The 21609-nt window shown below is 43.4% G+C and overlaps 1 protein-coding gene across 5 annotated transcripts in view; it reads right to left on the reverse strand.

Annotated features, from left to right (window-relative positions):
* gphnb (gephyrin b) overlaps nucleotides 1–18698 on the reverse strand; it is a 63909-nt gene extending 45211 nt beyond the window's left edge. For 4 of the 5 annotated variants that reach the window (XM_026340781.1, XM_026340779.1, XM_026340778.1 and 1 more), the window contains exon 1: nucleotides 18589–18698. In XM_026340781.1, the coding sequence (XP_026196566.1) occupies nucleotides 18589–18652 (64 nt within the window). In that variant the 5' untranslated portion in view covers nucleotides 18653–18698. Of the gene's footprint in view, nucleotides 1–1819; nucleotides 1907–18588 lie in introns of those variants that run through there. The other variant, XM_026340780.1, reaches the window with a different exon arrangement.
* Nucleotides 18699–21609: the final 2911 nt, after the last annotated feature.

The following is a 21609-nucleotide window of genomic DNA, read 5'->3' on the forward strand; positions in this document are numbered from 1 at the left end:
ATGGAGGAGGGAGAGTCACAGTGGAGGGAAAAAGGTGTGCAAGAATTCATGATGCCTCTTCCTTTCACCTTCAAAGCTCCACCCAATGCACCTTTCTCCAGGTATATCTGTACCTTACCCCAGAAACGTGCACTGCATCATCATCTCTGGAGTCACTAAGAGCTGCAGTGTTGGAGCAACCTGCGATTTACTCATCAAATCCGACACGGACTAAGTTTTGCTTCCTAATCAAACCAAGTATTGCTTCATTACCAGGTCGCTGCAGAAAGTAAAGGCACAATGCAGTGAATCCAGTCCCGGTCCAGAGGGCGCTATTCCTCACAAAGCAAGCTAAAGGTCAGCGCTTCTATGTCAAAGGACAAAAAAATAGAAGACAGACAGCTGAGGTCAGGTTTCCTTCTTTTTAGATTGAAATGTTTTACTACTCATCCAAGTAGCTTCAGTAAGACGGCAAGCTGCAAACTAAAAATGATATTTTGAGCACTGGCTTCACATGATCTCTTTGATAATCCCCCACATATGTCTTACATCACACTACATTTATCCACACAGAATTCTTTGCAATTGTAATCTTTGTTCATGACTCTTATCATGTTTGTCTGTGTGTGAGTGCAGAAGTCTGGATGTCCCCAGGCTACAGATATGGGAGGGGAGCAGGAGGCCAGTGCTTCAGAGGCATGACACTGGGCACCAACACACACACATACACACACACACACACACACACACACACACACACACACGGAAACACACATGCATTCAAACCATAACACAAACACAGGCTCACACGGGCTCTTTAGGTGTTTACACTAAGCGAAAGATCAGGAAACAGGGAAAGACATGACGAGACCAAATAAAAGACAACTGATCATGATGGAAAACATGTCAATATAGAAGAGAATGAATGAAACACACAGAACTACTGACTAACAGGGAAGAAAAACACAGAATGAACCGTGTATAGATCACACGGTGCATATGGTACATTATCATTTTAGAGTTCTGGTTATCCCTGGCTTATGTAGAATAAAATAACATTATTCAACAGAAACCGACATATAATAATATAAAATAATATAGCATAAAAGTGCCATAAAAAAGCTAAATGTTAGTTTAATGTTTTGTCCTTTTAGAGATAAAATGTAAAAAAAAAAAAGGTTTTGTTTCCTTTCCAAGCATAAAGATGTTGTTTCTTTATTTTTTACCAGAGCTAGCTATCAGGGTATGTGCTGTCAGTCTGTCAGCCACTGGCAGAGGGGATTCATAAACTGTTACTATGTTCCACTCAATCATTTCCAGGACATAAAGCAGTCAGCACTCATTATCTCCCTGGGTTCCAACGCTAATGGGGTTTTCCCTTATAGCAGGTCCTTTCACTCACACACCCAACACACTACTCACTCTGTGCCTGTGTGTGCATTTACACACATATGTAGGAAAAAGTTACATAACAGATTGACAGTGTGACACACACACACACACACACACACACACACACACACACACACACACACACACACACACACACACACACACACACACACACACACACACACACACACACACAGCCTTGGACACCTTGCCATGCATCAGCAATTTGACAAAACTGCTACAAATCTCAGTGCAAGACGGAACGGCTGGAGCTGCTTGTGCCAAAGTCTGCTTCCAGTCAAATTATGGCACTGCTTATCTGTCATTATGGCACTAAACCCTGCTGCCCTGCTGCTCTTTTCAGCTATGCATAGCAACAAACTGTGGCCTTCTACAGATGTAACATACAATTCACAAATGCACTAATAGTGGTGTGGCACAGTTTTACCTCCTTCGTCTGAGAAGCCCACATGGCACCGCTATTGTTTCCTGCTCTTTATCTGCTAACACTGGAGCCAATGTCCCTCTAGCCCTGAAGTAGCTACTATGGAGGTCAAACACTGGATTGGGCTGACATCTGCTGGTGGGAGGGACAATGCCTCAACACACCAATAAAACTCAACCAAAGTGATATCACTGCCTCCTGTCTCCTATTTTACTGGTTTGTTCTGTGTCAAATGGAAATACTGAGCCCCAGGCCTCAGATTAAATGGGCTTAATGATGAATAGAGGTATGGATCCGCCTCCACATTGTAATAGGGTGGGGTAGACATCTGACTAGGGGGTTTTCAGTACTACACCCCTCAAACCGCCAGCAAAGGAGAGGAGAGGAGCGGAGCAATGGTGCACAAATGCCAGCATCTTCATTCCATGGCAGGGTAAATTTCCAAATTAATAAGGGCTACACGGTGCTGGGTAAAATATAGTAACAGCAATAACGGCAGATAACCTAATCTAATATAAACCCACTGTATCTTAGCAACCTTGTTAATTCTAAGAAGAGCAGTGGGGTAAGCAGCAGAAGCAAAGCATCCATCATCAAAGACACACCCAGCAGCAACACACACACACCAATTACTCACAAACTCTCAAACCCACAACACCACGCACATGCACATGCCATTTTACCATTAGCTGCTATCTCAATCGCACTGTGATGCAGATTAATGCATGCACATGTGCATGGCTCGACACTCCGGCACATACACACAGATCCTCAGGCTTACTGTAAGCAGCCGGGAGAATGGAGGGGGTGTGGACCGGAACAATGGGATCCTAATCGTCGGGCTGCTTTTCAAAGCATCTCCCCTCTACAAAGCTGTTTCTAGATAAGATTGGAAAATGCTATTTATATCTGTAGGGAAGGGAGCCAACCAGCAGCTTGATTTTCATTTATTTGAAATCAGATCTAAATTGGGGTGGAGTTACATAATTCAAGGAGTGTGACACTGCACCTGCTACTGCCGAGCCGGTCACTGAAAAACATGGATGGACGGAAACAGCTCAAAAAAAAAAAAAATAAAATCCGGCAACCATGCTGAGCCAAGGACAAAACAACACAGCACAACATGGCCCAGTCCCCCCCCCCCACGCACCAGATGTGTCGAGAAAGAAAGACAGAAAGGAAGAGATGGCTCTGTTCGTCACAGCTGCGTCCCAGGCAAGCAGGAAAGGCCCAGCTCTGGCCCCAGCTCTCCCAAGTTCCCTCCTCCCTCTTTCCCTAGAGAGGTGAGGTAGTTCTGTTCTAAGTAAAGGAGGAGGACTGGTAGTAGGATGGACATGTGCAGTAACCTTGACAGAATTAAGTGAGCAATTCACACTGGATGAGAGGAAAAGGAAGCGGGAAGAGGGAAAAGAGAGAAGAGCGAGAGGGGAGAGCAGCAATGGGAATACTCTGAGAGCAAAGAGAAGATAACTGGATAGGAGAGAGAGTAGTAAGGTAAAATGGGAAGATGGAGAAATGGCTGGTAGGGGAAGGCTGCAAGTGGAGAGTAACGCAGGGCAATAAATAATATACAGGGGGTGCAGATAAAAGCAAAACTGAGGAAGATTAAGATGCAATGATGAGGGAAACCATGAGAAAGTTGAACCCAGCGCTCCCTCCTATTTGACCATAGGGGAAGCGAATTTATTTAGATAGCAGTTTGAAAGCAGATTAAGAGTCAGACATGTAGATATGCAACATTAAGACCCCTAATTATACCTGGCAACCCTGATACAAATACAGAACATTATCTGTATAATGACATCTGCTAACAGGCTTTAACAATGACAAAACGTTCTCTTTATCGCAGCTCTACTCTAATTGTGATTAGATCTCAATATGTAAAGGAGGTAGAAATATTTTGTGGACGTGATGAGCACCGCCACAGTGGGGTTGAGGTTAAAGGCCTTAAAAAGTTAGAAAAGCTTTTTGTAGCATTTGTTCTGTAATGAATGCCTTCCAGAAAGAGTCCAGGTGGGGGTATTTACACCACAGTTAGCCAGGTAACTCCTACAATAAATAGCAATAATCCATACGTACGCCTAAAAGACACCTAATGTTTTTAACTGTAGTTTTACAAGAATGTGCAAGTGTGCAAGAAGTCATGATGCTGCTTCCTTCCACCTTCAAAGCTCCACCCGTGCACCTTTTTCCAGGTACTGTATATCTGTACCCCACCCCCTTACAGCTTTTTGCTGTTCTGTAAGGCACACATTTAAATTCAATACTGTGCTTGTCTCTGCTCTGCCCGCTCAATGCACGAAACAAACAAACAAAAAAAATAATAATGACATCACCTTGGGCTCTGACAAATGGTTTGACACAAGTCATTAATCAGAAAGGCTAGCTGATAGATGAAGTGGTCATAAATTCAGCTGTTATTTGTATTTTTATGTGTGACTTAAGTTACGCTATGGAGGCCTCCTTCTAATGTCATTGTCCCACTGCAAAAAATAAAAATCAATCATAATCAATCTAAAGCAGAGAATATAATTTTTTTTTAAATATTTTTCCAGCCATTGCCCTGTATCCACCAATCCAGTCATTCTGTCACATATCTCACTCACCTGAACGTCTCTTTATCATCCAAAGTTCAGTGAAAGCCCAAGACTGCAGCGCCCTACAGCATCTCGCTCTCCACAAAGGTCTCATGTATTGATGTTTTATTAACACCGCCATAAATATTGAAAAGACACTTACTAATGAAGCCACTGAGAAAATTTCCAGAGACAATTTATAGCACCAGCAAATACAGGGACCTTGAATGTGGCACTCTCCACCCCTCTCATGGCTTTCTTCTCCTTCATCCCATCTCCCATGCCGTGACCCCCCCCCCCCCCCACACACACAATATCTTCTTCCCCTGCTACGTTTTTCTTGTTCAGTGAAATCAATAGATTGGAGGGGCTTGATGATCCGCCACACCCCTTGTGAATATTAATCATAAATCACAGCCTCCGAGTATAATGAGGCTTGTTTCTAATGACAACAGGCGTGATGAATGTGTCTGCAGCTCGGTGTGGCACTATCATATAGCCAGGCAGGAGAGGTGTGTGCATCTAGTATGTAAAAGCTGGGTGGCTGTGGATGGGTGAGATGTCCCAGCTTTTTCCCCCCGTGTACAATGACATTTCGATGCCAGAGAGCCCACGGCAACCAAGCTCTCTGTGTGGCATTTACAACAGCTGTTTACACACACATATACACAAACTAAGTATGTACTGTGTGTTTTCTCAGCACGGCTACAAGTACAGTATCTTTAGTGCATGAATGTTGCACTTCCTCCAGTGTAGCATACTATAAAAATTCACAGTATATGAAATTTCGACCATCTGTGAGTACAACATAGAATAAAAAAACAGAGGAGGAGAGCATTTGATCTAATAGTAAACATTATAGTTAAACAGGCACCAGGTGGTAAAGTAACATCCCGTCTTCACACGTCTCCTAAATCTGATCTTTGTGTCATGTCATTTCAAAAGCAATGAATATGACTGTTTGTGCATCTGTGGATTATCAAGTGTAACCTGATGAAATAAGTATAGCATGGAGCTTGATTCTTGTGAAATATAGTTGAGTGTAATTCTTCACCGGTGTAAGAACAAAATCCCTCTCACACCTATTGTGGTGGAGGCACAATAAAGCTGATTTACAGAATTCTGCTACTCAAAAAAACAAAAACAAAACACATGCTGTATGTAACAAAACAATATGGCTAACATATGACAAAAAAAAAAACGAATATATTAATTCACAACAACAGTAACTGGCATGTTTTTTTCCACCACAACTGTCTCAGGGTGCCTTATCTATGGCAGCTCCATTAGTGAGCCAGGTACCATTCACTTACAAACTAAAATGAGCTTGAGAGCAGCTCTATTGATTTCAATGAAATGTGCTTACACCGGCACCAGTATAGCCGCACATTTCTGAAATCTCCTGTTAGAAGGATCTGTCCTCTCTCTTCCGCCTCGACATCTCTTCGGCTCTCCTCCTCCTTCATCCCTACAACCATCCTTGGACAAGTTGTGTGAATCTGCATGAAAAACACTCCACTCACTCATTTCGCTTCAGTCAATATGACTAAAGATAGACCTAGAAAGCAGATGGGCTCTGAAATGAATAGCTATTGGCTAACACCGGCAATGGGGCTCTTTATCTGTTGGCTTTTAGTGTTTGTAGTGAAACATATGTGCTGAGGCCTAATCAGATCTGCTATTGATTGGTCTTCATTTAGGAAGCTTAATGTTCTCTCTGCTCCTCCGTGATCTTTCACTCAGGGGAAGGAGGCAAGGGGGGGTTAGAGGCAGAGGGACGGACAGAAAGAGGTCAGGGGTCATGGTGTAAGTGCAATCAGTCTTACAAGTTGAGGACAGGTCAAGGTTAGGCTGGCAGATGGCCACTCTGAATCAAGGCCAGGTTTCTGATCAAAGTGAAGGGTCAGACTCTTGCTGTCCAAGGAATCGTTTGATGGCAAATGCACATTCACAACCCCAACAGTGCCTGGGACAAACACTTCGCAAGAAGTGCAGCTGTCAAGCCGATTTCTGAAGCAGGAGACACAACCGTATTGTAAGTGACACAATGCTCACTAAGTGGAAAGTTAATCTAAACTGCATCCCCACAGGGTCCCCATGTGGCGAAGATGGCAACCTCATCATCGTCTGGTCCACCGGCTGCCCTCCCCATGACCAGCCCTCGCTGTCAGCCCCGCAAATCCCATTTCATGCCAGTCACGCTTTTGAAATGACAAAACAAAAGCCTGATCAGCTTTAGCACATTGTGCCAACAATCATCGTGAAATCAGCGGAACAAAGCAAAGTGGAATTCTGCAGCACCCAAACTCTGCTTCACCAGACAGCGTTAAGCTAAGGGTGGGTCTCACTCTTGGCTCAGTAGAAGGAACTTCCTGATACTGCCCCCTTAAGGTCAATAAAGACACCTCCATCATCGAGGAGTCAGTCTGTGGTTGTCAAAAATAAATATACAGCATTTGCCAATATTTGGACTTATTTGTTATGAGCCTGAGAGGCAGGCTAAAATAGCTAAATGAAAATGCGAAGCCATCACTGAACAGCATGTGGCTGAATAAGTGATAAATAAATCAGACTGAAACTATGGATTTTCTTCTTTTGGAGCATATCTGACCTTTAAGAAGTGAACAAAAAGTGTGTTGCATATCCCTCTGGGGCTGATACAATCAGTTAAATAATGAATCTGTTAAGTCAGTCAGTCGAGATATTGACTAAACTTATGAACAATTATTTTTCTTTTATAAACTGAATTAGCATTTGTTGATTGTAGCTTCTCAAAAGTATTTCTGTCGTACATTCAGGTGAGCAGAGACTCTGTTGGGAATTATGAAGGGCATTTTAATTATTATCTTACATACATAAGTTTCACTTTAAAGACCAAACAATTAACTGATGAATTTTCACAAGTGATTAACTAAAAAATGAAACTAATAGTTACACAGCCACATATTCCTAAGGTTATTACACCTCAATACACAGATGAAAAAGGCATTTGCATGAACTATTATAAAGGCACAGTGTTGAGAAAAATATACTTAAAGTAGCAAATAAGCATAGGAAACTCCTCTGGATTAAAGTTACCATGTCCATGGACACACACTGTCCATGCTTGTTGCTTGATGTGTGAGAGTGTGTGGGTCATAATTCACACGTGTATGCATGTGCATATATATATATGTTCACGAACCACTCAACTCTCCTTATTTCCCAGGGTTGTTGAGTTAACATGCCCACACACACACACACACACACACACACACACACACACACACACACACACACACACACACACACACACACACACACACACACACAGAGTGCCCCAGGCCTGGCTGTACTAATGAAGCAGCCTGTAAGCAGCTACCTTCATTACATTCAATCCTCTGGACAGTGTCAGCAATTACATTGCAGCTTCCCACTAACCGAGCTCACACGTGTGTACACACACACACACATACACACACAACATGTCTTTCTCAGGGCAACTGTAGCTGAGGTTGATTTTGGGGGGCGGGGGCCTGCTCCTTCTCTTGTTTTGTGATGGGCACCTAGCTGAGCTTCGCCATTTAGAACTTAAACCCCTTAAAACAAACCCAAGCCCCCCATCACACTGGCACAGTCTCTCTGTATGGTGAGACAGAAGGGAAGCCTGAAGGTGAGGGGTGGGGGTGCTGCCTAATAGAGTGCTTCACGTGCCATATTTTACACATTTCATTACTGAGACACACACATGCATGTACATGTATGGCAACCAAGAGAGAAGCCCCTGGAGGAACTGAAGCATTGGCGTTTGGAGTCAAAGACTTTGTCATGTTCGACTGTATTCAAACATGACAAATGTGCATGTAGATAAGTTCTGCTACTAATGGAAGACATGTTCACAAATAGAGGCTATTTTTTTCTCCATCCTTTTGCTCCCACAATCTGAATATCAAAAAATTCTGATGTACATGTAATGAGCATGATCAGTCATATTTTACCTGTTGTACCACGCAACCAGGCCATAAATCATGCAAGAGGACAACAAAGCTGTTGAATCATATCACGTCATGTCAATCAAGCTGGTTCTTGTGTGTTTGACTGGAGCATTTATGGCTGTGATGTGTGTGTGTGTGTGTGTGTGGGGGGGTGTCTATTAACTTTTGATTTCCAGGTGCCATGATCTGAAAGGGTTTTGCGGTAGAAACTGAAGTGGTGTGACGCTGAATAATGGAGGAGGAGAATGGGAGAACACCTTAAGCGCACACACACACATTTAAACTGCACCGAGGTCGGCCGTCAAACACACTTCGTTAGGGAGAAGCTGGCCTCTTCCATTATTCACACGTACATGCGCCACTCATACTGCTGGCGCCCTCGCTTTCCTGGGGAGATGGACTGAGTTGAGGGCGGACAAAAAAGGAAAAAGAAAGTGAGGAAGGTGGTCGGAGAGAGAAAGATGAGAAGAGAGGTACTGCAAGATTTTTTAATTGACCATTTAATTGACCATTAAAACATTTTCATTTTTCCCCTCTCCTCTCCTTCACATGTAGTCGAATCCAAAACAGACACATTTCTCCCACTTCAGACAACAGTGATTCCCAGAAGCATGTGTCATACACACACACACACACACACATACACATGAATCAACACGCTGCACGTCAACATGGCCGCTCTTGCAGCTTCCGAAGGGGAGGGAGCGTTGGAGGGATGGAGGAGGTTGAACAAATGCCAAGCCAATGGACACCCTGCTAGTGTGTCAAGCAGGAGCGGACAGGCCATTGCCAAGGGTGACAGCCAGGAGTCACACAGAGCTACATCTCTTCTCTGTGGTGCTTTTGCACCTTCTTGGTACAGATGCTTGCCTTTGTTCTTATGAATGGATGATCATATTACTGTACGTGGTAAGTGATACTTCCCAACCTCAAGCTTCTCTTGTTTTATTAGGTGTCCGTTGCATGTATGAATGAACATTAACGAGTCTATGCTGTGCAATCACCCACAGCTTCACAGGAAGGAAAATCTTGCATTTATTGTGCAATTTATTTACTTTCAGCGCTTCACTTTGACTCTGTTGCTCCGTTTCTTCTCTGCCTTGTATTCCACTTCTACCCTCTTCAAACTACACACCACTCTTTCTCTGTTTGGCAAACAACAGCACAATGTCGAAATACCGAAAACCTGAGTGATGTTGACATAAATGGAGTTGCCTGTCTCTTCTTGCAGAGAGGCAGATTTAATAGCTTCTTTACTACATAGATGATTTGAGCAGCACTGCTCCCCAGTAGGTGGAAGAAACCCGTTGCCACGTGTCTCACGGGGCTTCAAGATCTCATTTGACTACATTTCTCCTAATCAAGAAGCTATTTGGATGATTAGTGCATTTAGTAATTTACTTGAACCTGGCTCTCAGAACTCCAGAAAACATTTTTGTAAAAATAGTTTTGGACTTCCCATGACTAGTAACATGACTTTAATACAATGTAAAAATATTTTTTTGTCAAACTGCTTCCAAAGGTTACGTAAAATCAGATTTAACAGAATAGATCCATGTAAGTATTGTGTCGTACCATATCCAGGACTACCCCCTTGTTTGTTCATTTATCACTCCCTATATAAACATTGTCATTTTTGTCCCAGTGTGGAATTTGTAGAGGTACTAATAGAGCGTAGGCTTACACACTCACAATAAAACGGCAGCTAGTAAATGTACTGGACTGTACAGTAAATAGGTAGGTATTTTGGAGACATCCACAATGATTCATGTGTGAATCCAACCGAGGAATACATGCAAATCAAACAGATGGTTTTACAGCTCAGACAATAACAAACACAGCAATAATTAAGATGTGTACCTTCAGGGTGTCAATATACTGTGACTATACAGGTCAAACATGTCACTTTTAAAATAGTATAATATGGTATTAATAAGTGCAGTGCTGATGCTGTTAAGGCTGCTAGAGTAACCATGCACCGCTCTCAACCACAGGCTTCCTGTGACATCAGTGCAGACTTAGCCCATGATAGATGCCAGATAGAAGCAAGCTGACCTCTTTCCCTAAGTGAAACATGAGAGACGTATATATTTCAGACACCCATTAGATGGGCACTGATAAAGACATGAGTTTGCGTGGCAGCACGCAGGGCCACTGATGAATCAATGACTTCTTCCGTTTGTCTTTTTTATTCATTCCCTCATCCTCCTGCATTCTTCACCCACTTCACTCCCTCCAGTTCTAATTAACACCTCAAGCCAGGACACAGGATCCAGCGGCAGCAGACAACAAGAGTGACTCATCAGTTAAAACTCACTGCTATATCTTCTATCTTGATCTCTATCGCCATTATTTAGTGGCTTCTCTCATTGCACAGGTTATCGCAAAGGACCGACCCAAGCAAAGAAGGAGGGATCCAATTGCACACTCTTGAGAACTAGTGTTCAGTCTTGAAAAAGAAAAGTTCTTTCAACACATCAGTAGGTGCATAATAATATAAGGGGTTAGGTTGCCCAATTTATGTATTGAGTTTTGTAAAGAAATGTCTGATTGAAAAGAAATAGTAAAAATTTGTAAAAACAATTAGTAAACAACTGGAAAAAGTCTTGTCCCAACCCTTTACACAACCAAAATTACAGCTTGTTGCAAGAGCACGCCTACATACAGAGGCAGGGATTTGTTTTGATGTCAAGTGCCAAAATGGCAGATGATGTTTTGTACAATGGCAACGTTATGGTGCAACGCTCATTTTTGAGCTTAATTGGTCAAAAATTGAAACACAACTGAAAACAATGTAATTTGTTTAGGGCTAATTGTAAAGATGTCTTGGTAAGGTTTAGGCACCAAATAAACATTATTACACTCAGTAAAAATCAATGTTTACCCTAAAAACGACAGCTTCCTTAACTTAGCATGGCTGGTGTCATGTGACTGGATTGCAACTCTTCAAGGAAAGCAATTTGGTTGGATTAGGCACAAATACTTCTGGGTAAGGCTTAGGCACTACGGGTTAGTAAAATGCAAGGGTTACTAAAAATAGATAAATCCACAACATTTTAATTATTAATGGCTTTTTCAATGTAAAGAGAATTTTACCTTTTATGACGCTGCACGTCATGCAAACCACAAAGTTACCTCCCCACCCACCAAAAACCTGATGGAAGATGTTACTACTCATTTCAGAATAGTCTTTTCTTTCAGATGCCAAAAATAGAAAACAATAGCTTTAAGCTCTACATGCCCAGTGCCTGTTTTTCTGTCAAAACAAGATAAGTGCTGATGCTAAAAACGCACTAGCATCTCATTTGCTCTTTTGCTTACTCCCAAAAATATTGAGCGTCATCTTCCTTTTTTTTTTCCTATGCTAGCCTCGTGTGATTATCGAATGAATGACAGACTGTAACACTGCTTCAGGCCAGGAGCGAGAGGGAAGCGACCAACTCGCCTACACCTACACACTCAGTCTGGGAATAGCTTTCCAGGCAGCCCCGATGGAGCTCTTCTCTGGAGAGTTGACAAGAGCCTACAAGAGCGGAGGAGATTCTCCTCCTTGTCCGCCAAACACCGTCTGCCTCTTGTTCTAACTCACATCCCATTAAAGACTATTGACAGTAAGGGAGGATTATTTCCATGGGCTACAAAGGCACAGAGTGATGGGTGTGTGCGAAGAGGGGCGGAGAATCACCTCCTTCCGCTCCAACACACACTCCACTCCCCACTACTCGATGCTGAAAATAATTCTTTCGCAGTGAAGACTTAATTCTCATTCCGTGTTCGTGTCCCTGATCCCGTATTGTTTATTCTGGTCATGTGGTCCGCCTGCCTTACTGCTGTCCACCATGACAGGTGTGTGTGTGTGTGCACATGATGCAGAGAAAGAGAAAAAGAACAAGGCAGAGATGGGTCATGCTGTGTTTTAACTATGGTTAAACTATAAGCCCTGCTCATACAGTAAGAAAGATAAATCCTTGTCTGACCACATGCAAACAAAATATATTTGTACCATCTAAATAAGAGCACATAAACCATTCTGGTGCTTGCTTATTCTCTGACAATGCCACCATTTTGTCCCGAGGATTACAATACTATTAACATTTCCAATTTTACAGCCAGTCAAAAGCCAATTTATCAATGTCAATGTGGGCTATAACCATAAAAGTCCAAACAAAATACACGGACACTGTAAAAATACCGGAACGAGATGAACAATAAGCTGCAGGAACGAATGTGTGCCCAATTTGTATTTCTTCTCCCTGTTTAGCTCTCCTGTTCCAAGTGTATCCCTCTCAAAGTAGCATATTGTTGAACAGATGCCCACATATCATTGCAAGGGAACACCCTAGTAGCAGCTGAAATGATTCAACCACAGAGAGTTGGGTCAAGGCAGGACAAAGGACGACTGAAATCCTGCTAGTGGGTAGACACATGCCTGGGGCTCTGTGATTCCCATCCAAACCACGTATCTTTATTTCGTCAGTGAAGCGAATGTTAACATCTATTTTGTGTTTTTGTCATCTAGTGGTGATGTCAGCTGTGTCAGGATATTACGTTTGGCTGTCTCGGCGTCAGCAGAGTGGAAAATGTGGAGGGATAATAACGCTGTGATGCTAATGGGCACACAGACAAATCTGGTGGTTATGAGAGAGTTAGCGATGACTCCACAAATATGCAGGTGGGCTGAGTGGTCTTAAAGCACTTGATTTAGGATCTGATGATTCAAGCAGTAGGAAATCTTCAAACAATAAAATGCCTATCTGATCTTTCATCCTGTGTTGTTCAAGAATAGCCGGACTATATGGTTTAAAATGATGATATTTATAGGATAAGAATTTTTAACGATACTGAGATGGATAGAAAAAGAAAATATACAAAATGGTGCACTGAAAAAAACCTGCTTTACTTTCAGTGGAATGAACTGAATCCACTGTTATGTGTTACAATCAACAGTTCAACAGTTTTCTACCAAACCAACAAACTAAAACAGCCAAAGTAAAAACTCACCTCACACTGGCCTGAGAGGATCATTGTAAAATGCAGCTACAGGACATACAGCATGACATGACATTTCACTAAATGGAGCTTAGGCTCTGGTCTCATCATTGCTACACACAGGTGAAATTCACAGCTAAGACTCATTCCCTCAATACTACTAGAGTATTTATACTAAACAGTATAGACAAAGCCAGTTTGGGGAAAATGGGGTTAGTAGTGGGCAGAGATTAGTTTTAAAAACACTTGACTTGTTATGTAGGCTGTAAATTGAAGCATTCAAAGTGAGATGAGATTCCTCCATAACATGGCAGCCACCAATGACATGATAGATGAAGGTGTCCCCTAGTTTTGGTCAAGGTGCTCTGGCACATTAAGTCACCTCTTGCTGACATCACGCCTGTTTCTCCGTTGAGCTTCTTTGGCGCCTGAGCTGTTAAGGTGAGCTTGGGCCGAACTCCAGAGATTAAATTATGTGGAAAAGCAGATTAAATAGTTATTATACCATCTGCAACCGGACGACTACACACATGAGGTGGCATACACACATGTTCACAGATTTAAAAAAAAAAAAAGCAAAAGGGGAAATATACAAAGAGGTGACTGAATGAACATCTAGGTTAACTGTTCATATGTAGAAGGAGCTGATGGGACATGAGGGCCTGGGAGGAGATGTACAGTAAGAAGAGCAGCAGAGCAGTGTAGGTAGCATGCTAGTTGCTGACAGATGTCACATCTTTTTCAATTCACCAGGGAAAGACAAGGAGGAGTTTGGTTAATTAAAAAAATCTGGGTGTTTTGGGTGCAGTCAACTTGAAGTGTATGAGAATGTATGTACAGATTTGGGTGCAGAGGTTTGAATTCATATGCCTTATTCATTCCTTCTTCGCTATAGTTTTATTCACTGATGGCACAGATATTCTTATTTCTTAATTCTTCCATCAAAGATTTAATTTTTTGCTAAAGTGACACTGAGGAAATCTGGAACTAATCTGGAATCGAACATTTATCTTGCAGATATTCAATAAAGTGTCAGCCCTAATGCTGTACTTCTGGACCAATGCTGGGAAATAAAGCCATGGTATCATTTGAACGATGTGCCTAAGATGTATCATGCCTCTTTCTATTCAGGAGGGAAAAAGAAAGAGTTTGTGTTTGTTCATTTAAAAAAATCTAGGTTATTTCAGACGGGTTTAAAATTGATGTTGAAAGTGAGCATTTTATAATTTTGTGCGATTTCCACCAAGTTAAAAGTTCTGCTACTGTCGTACGTGATTTGAAATGTTGTTTGATGGATAAATTATTTTCAACACATTCGCATATTTAGTGTAAAGCTGCATAATTCTTTCTTTTTTATTATCAATGTGTGCTTTGGTGCATATATTCTGAAAATGATGCTGTTCTCTGCTTGCTTTCTAGGACTGCTTTTTGTGTCTTCAACAGACTGGAAATAGGCAGACCAAACATCAGTACAAAATGGACCATCATCCCGCCAAAATAAAAGCTTCCACCTATTTCACAGGGAGTCACAGAATTAGTTTTACTTAACAGAAGGATTGAGAAAACAATCAAAATGTGGTTGTTTTGGTAAGCCTGTCTGCTGTCGATTCATGTCTCTCTGACAGACATGTGAGTTTGGAGAGCCGCCCACACATCCCTGAGCCTCTCTTGTTACAACCAAGGGAGATAGAAAGAGCAGAAAAAAATGGAAGAGAGAGAGAGAGAGAGACAGAGGGAGACAGAGAGAAAAATGAGTGCTGTCTGCCACAGAGCGAAGCTTTCCTGCCCTAGCTCCTCATTGGAAGCTTGGTGTTGAGTGTGTGTCCATGTCTCTTTGAGGAAAGCTGGAGTTAACCCACACACTCGAGCAGCGAGAATCAATGGGGCTTTCTATGGACTGTGAATCAAGCCACACATCCATGGCCCGTGATTGGAGTGCTACTGTGTAATACCGTATGGTCCCGCACATACACACTGGTTTTATACAGATTAAAAGCCACTGAACGTCTTTTGCAGGGCGCCTTCTCTCTCTCTCTCTTTGCCAGCCTCGATCTCTCTCACTCTTTCTCTCTCAGTGTGTGATCATGGGAGGTATGCATACAGTAGCTATCTTTGGGGCTAGGGGGATTTGCTAAGCTGTGTTTTCCAGCCAGAGCTCAGTATTACTGCACAAAGACACAGAGCAGAGCCACATGCAAATGCACATACCACACAGGCAAAGGGCACACACAGACACATGGACAAATGTACATTTGAGCAAGTATTCATATGTGTGGTGTGTGGTATGGTCGGGCCTAGTTGCAACGTGGACGTGGAGTTTCCTTAGGAAACGCGAGGCCACAACTCACCATCTCTTAATTCACATCTGTATCTGTTTACAAAAAAACACATGCAGGCGTGCAAACAGGTATTTAGCTGAAGTGAGTGAATCAGTAACTGAGTGCCTTGATCCTGAGGAAGAACCAGGGAGAGAGGCGTGACGCAATCAAAACTCACGGTGAACAGGAAGAGATGGCGAAGACTAGAAGCTGGCCACTGAGCACCCATGCAACAGGACACACCACCACATGCAGACACACGCTAAAAAGTACATACACATAGGTAGACAGAGAATAAACAAACACACACACATGCAGGCACATATCATAACAGGTTGTGCTTTCATCCATTCCTAACAGAGCTTACATTTCCAGTGTGACATTTCTGACAAGTGGCAGCAAGTTCACCCCAATTATCCTGTTTCAAGCATCTTTTAAGTACTTAAAAAAACTCCTTTTATTCAGTTATTCCATAAAATACATACATGAGAAACGCACATACTCAGACAACCGTGCATCCCTCCTGTACCGTGTCCAGGGTATAAACAGAGCTGTCCCCTGGGCTCTGTCACCTGTCTAAAGAGATGTGGAACTAAGTGATGGAGGAGGGTGAACCAAGGTCTCATCTGCTCCGTGGTGACGGAATGAAGGAGTGGTGGGATGACCTTTGACCCTGGCAGCAAGGGAGATTGAGCATTGCTTCAGAGTCCATTAGCATTCTGCTCACACAGGGCCCCATACCACAGCAGACAAATGGCTCTGACAATATAGAAGTTTCTGCGTTTTAAGAAAGGTCCAGTCAACCTGAATATCTGGAGCTTTGCGTCCTCGCAGCAGCACAGCGGGAGAGCTTTTGCTGTCAAAATACATAATCTCACAAATACCAACCCCCCGACGAGGGAATCACGCAGTAGTCTTCATAGCCCGGAGTGATCGTGCTGTGATTAGACTCTTGAAAGGCCAAGGGGTCAGGTAAAACATGGTAGCTTAATGCCACCTTGCACCGTTTCCTCCCAGATATTTCTTCACGGTGTTGATGCTTTGTTTCTGTGACAGTGCACGCCACTATTCCATATACACACACAGATGCATCAAAAAGACAAATAAGCCTGTCGGTTGTGTCTCTGCGTCTCAACATCGGCATATGTATGCGGGAATTGTCAACACTGCACAGCGAGCTCAAACTGGCAATCTGTCAGTACGCAGGGGATACAGTTGGAGATTCAAGTGACTGATTACACAGATAAATTAACCCCCTCTGCTGTGGCACGGGCATTGATGTAGTGTTAAAATGGGATGGTTATACTACACCTACACACACACACACACACACACACACTCAAATCAATAGTTTATTATGTATAACTATTGTCTGCGCAGAAATAGTGACGCCAATGGAAAGAAACGTGACTTCACATGACTTTATCCTCCTCTACATCCCTAGGTGCAGCTATCTAAAGCCGTATTTACCATGGCGGGGTCAGTACCGCACTGATTTGTGAGTGACGCTGGGTTTCAGCACCATGGACAGCGCTCTGCCTCTGTCTCCAGCCCGAAGAGAGGAGGAGGAGGAAGGGAAGGCAAGAAGAAGGAGACGACGGGTGGCTATGGTTGTTGTTGGTGGGGGGTTTCCCTGGCAGATTTCAAGAGAGAGTCTACACAGTCATTCCTCCATCGCTACACACAGCTTACCACCACCTCCTCCGTACCGGATTTCCATACGAAGCAACACCGCATGTGTGAGATCACGGCTTTCATGAAAGATTGATCGACCCAGCCTCACACAGGATGGACAGAGAGAAAAGGAGCGAGGGAGGGGGGTGAGGAAAGGATGGAGGGGCTATTCCTCTGGACAGCCTTTATCATGCAGTCACCACCACCACCACCACCATCACCACCCTCCCTTCTTCCTTCCACATCCAAAAAAAAAAAAAAAAAAAAAAGCTGTTTGATTTCCTACTTTCCGATCATGGCAAAGTGTGTTCGCTCCGCACACACACACACACACACACACACACACACACACACACACACACACACACACACACACACACAAATGAAGGCCGGCGGCGGTCACATCTAACACCTTCCGCCGAAAATTGCATCCAAGCGCATAACGTTTCCAGCGCTGGTTGGTGAGAGACGCGCCGTCATCGCGCTGCATTTAGAGGAATGTCGGGAGGATTTCGTGCGTTCAGCTCCACCAAACCCAGCTCCACCAAACCCAGCTCCACCAGACCCAGCTCCACCAGCCATCATGTGTCATTCACAAAACAAGCCACATCCGACGTCTGCACGTATTTTCCAAAAAATGTTCTCACATCATCCACTGCTCTTAACGGGCCACGGATGCGCTCCCTCATACCCGGCACCACCACCACCACCACCACCACATCCTCATCCACCTTCAGCAACTGTCGTGAGCAACACTTCAAAAAAATCGCTGTAGTCAGCTGAGTGTCAATAATGCAATCTATAGCCTGAGCATCTTTAGCAGCGTCTCAACACACGGTCAGCTGTAATTTTCAGCTCTGACAAGCAGATAGAGACATGAATTATTCAATCCACATAAACTGAGCTCTCCTTTCTCCAAATGTACACGAGCAGACACGAACCAGCGCAGAGCCCGCATCCACCGCTTCCATCGCACAAGCACTGGAAACATGTAAGCTGGACATGAATGCATGGAGGTAGAAAAGCATGACAGAAGAACAGGAAGGAGAAGAAAGCGAGACTTTAAATCAGCGTCGCCTTCAAGAGGCTGCAAAAAAAAGCCAGCGAGAGACCGAGACCCGCCGCCAAAGCAAAAAAAACCAGCCGACATGTATGAAGGTTCAGGCGGAGAGCCGGCGGAAATGAATTCATGGAAATGGGAGCAAAACGCGAAAGAGCAGATGGGGGGTTTCTGCGTTTACCTGTCAAGACTCCGACCCGGATTTGGTGGTCGTGGTTCGTTAAAATCATTCCGTCTGACGCCATGTTCAGCAGCGCTGTCGCCCGCACCGAGAACTCACGGCAGGGCCCAGAGCCGATCGCATCGAACTCAGCGGCGAGAGAGAGGGGGAGGAGGAGGAGGAAGAGGAGGAGGAAGAGGAGGAAGAGCTGGAGGAGGGCTGGGATACAGAAAAGAAACAAAAAAAAAAAACAGTCAGCCAGGCGAGATGAGCAGAAAGCCGAGCGACCATCGGGACACCTACAGATAAGCGGGCAGGATGCGGGGGCCGTTTAAACCGCACACATCACTCAGCTGGCCGCCTGCCATGGTAGTAGTGTGGATCCCAGATTAATTCTCACGGAGACCACTATCGATTTCCTGTGAAGGCTTTTAGGGGAGACAGCCTAGCAGTGCGTCTGCAGACGTCACTCGTTTGTGTTTCATTCCATGTTTATTTCTGGAGCAGAAATTTTAGACACCTGCTATTTAGAGGCTTCAGATTTGACCTTTAACCTGATGAATAACAGAATCCATTCTATATCAGAGCCCCATAAAAGTCTCTTCCTCCACACACTAGTTTCTCCTGCATGAGATGGGCCCCCTCTGCTTCTTGGTATTAAAGTGGCCCCTCTAAGAACCACTGACAGCACCACAGAGAAGAGTCTGATACTCCTCAATGCACGGTCTTAAAAGAAAAATCACAGTCTGACCTGTAAAATGCAACTACATCCCTGGGCAAAGAAACACTGCAGCTATTTATAGATTGGCTGCACGCTTTCATGGTGTATAATTTCTCTTGTTTATTCTCATGGAAAAAAAAAAGCCCATCCTCCAGCTTCTGTTGGGAATCTATCAATATACATAATTCATTAAAACACGTACATGAGCATAGTAACCGTGCACAAAAATGGGACAACTCTTCCAGCCTGACTGGCTCGCTTCAAATGCGTTGCCATGTCTGTGTCCAATGACCTAACCAAAAGTACTGACACAATTTTCACACTTTATTTAGTAGCCAATTCCCTCGTCTGTTGTGTTACATTAGCAACAAGAGGTGCGTGTCTTTCAAGGACATGAAATACACCTTAAGGGCTCATCCCACGTCTTAACCTGGGTCCGATTTGGTCTCAATGGATTCTCAGTGGTCTTTCCTCCTGCAAAATCTAGTACAACCCATCTATTGTAGATACTACTGTTCTAATTCACATTATTAAAGTTTTGGCACACTTGCTATTTTTTAATGTTTAGCCTAGACCTAACACAAAGTAGATGATCACTAACCTACCTGAGCCTCGCTATAGGCTGTGCACAAGTCATTATTTGTGTTTACTTCTGTTCACTATGTCTAAAATCTAATTTGCACATGCAGACATCCAAAAGAAATGTATGGATCAACCAAAGAAGTCAAACAAATCTCCACAAACATCATACTGAACAGGTACAGTTACATAATGCACACGAATATATTTAGACTACCGAAAGGTACAATCAAAAGTATATATAAATATATTTACATTTTCGGTAAGACCCTTATTCAAATTTGTACAAAACGTCTGATGAAATAAAAGGAGATACCTCATCAGGGTCTATCCATGTGGTAAGGCTTAGCAATTTTCAGCTACTGTTTAAAATAATTCAGAATACAGAGAGTGAATAAACTAACACAAACTATTAGTGAACAGCATTTTTAGAGACCAGACCATTAAAGTTATTCTAGGTTTGCTGTGTGTGTGTATGAGAACTAATTTGCTGATCTACAGCATCTTGATTCCATTAGCGTGGCATCATGACAGCGTCCTCATCTGTCAACCTGCCATTGATGGAGAGGACCCACTGCTAAACATGCCTTGTTAATGGTGGGAACTTGCATGCCCAGATGCGCTGTGCTCATGCTTCATGTGCACATGCATGTACAGACGCATGCTGCTGTATCCAGTGCCAACATACAGTAAAATCCCACTTGCATACAAACCCTCAAACTCATGGTCCAAAGCTGGCAAGTGGTCCAGGACGGTTGGCATTCCCTTGTTGGCATAGAGAGGGAGAGCTGAGGTAAGCACAGTAGAAATGTGTGGAGGGAGAAAGTCATCAGGATAAAAACACTGGGGACCCCATCTGGTATGTAGAGGACTGTGATTATGTAGTGTGAGATGTGTGTATTCTTGTGCACAAGAGCGTATTATAATGACTGTGTAATTACCTCACTGTTGGCGGAGCAGCTTGCTGTTTGTGGAAAGGTGAGAGGAGGAGGCAAGGGCTATCACTTTCCCCTTTCCCCCTCACCATCTATCATAATAGCAAAGGGAACCTCAGCAGACGGAGGGAGCTGCAAATGTAGTCTAGCTCATCTTTGGGGTGAACCCAGGGAAGTCCCTCGTTTTCCCCCCCCAACGCTCCAGATGCAGGAATGAGGGGGCGGCCAGAGGACAGGGTGTTTATGTTATGAAACCTTAGAGGTGCTTAAGTCCTGAAGTATGAGAAACAGGCCAGACAACAGTCATATCCTACACCAGTGCAAACGCATTAAAAAGATCACAACTTCCCCAATGAAAGAGCTTACAGGATGTTATTTTCGGATGTTATTTTATTACTTCTGTCTCATGCCTTTCCCCTACAGTCTCAGGACCTGCGAAGATGTTGGAAAAAAAAGACCTTCATCCATTGTCATAAAGCATGCCGGACATGGTTGCCAAAGAGCCATAAAGCTTTACTTCCACCCCAGTGAGCCCAAGCCTGCCCACATTCCTGAAAAGAAAACACCAGGCTAAAGTTGTTAAATGCATGATAAAGCATGCAGCTGCAAGTTTTACCGAGTTCCACGAAGTTAAACACCTTTTTATGCCTCCAATGTTGTACCTCATCATTTTATATGGGTCAGATATTTCAGTGAATATCAAATTGCACTTGATGTGTGTTTGATTAGGCGACTGTATAGTAGTTTTTATAGTAGGAGTCAATAGGTTTTGTCAATGATAGTATGACAGCAATGACAGAAGCAAAC

The sequence above is a fragment of the Anabas testudineus genome, chromosome 24, assembly GCF_900324465.2.
Source record: "Anabas testudineus chromosome 24, fAnaTes1.2, whole genome shotgun sequence".
Lineage (NCBI taxonomy): Eukaryota > Metazoa > Chordata > Actinopteri > Anabantiformes > Anabantidae > Anabas > Anabas testudineus.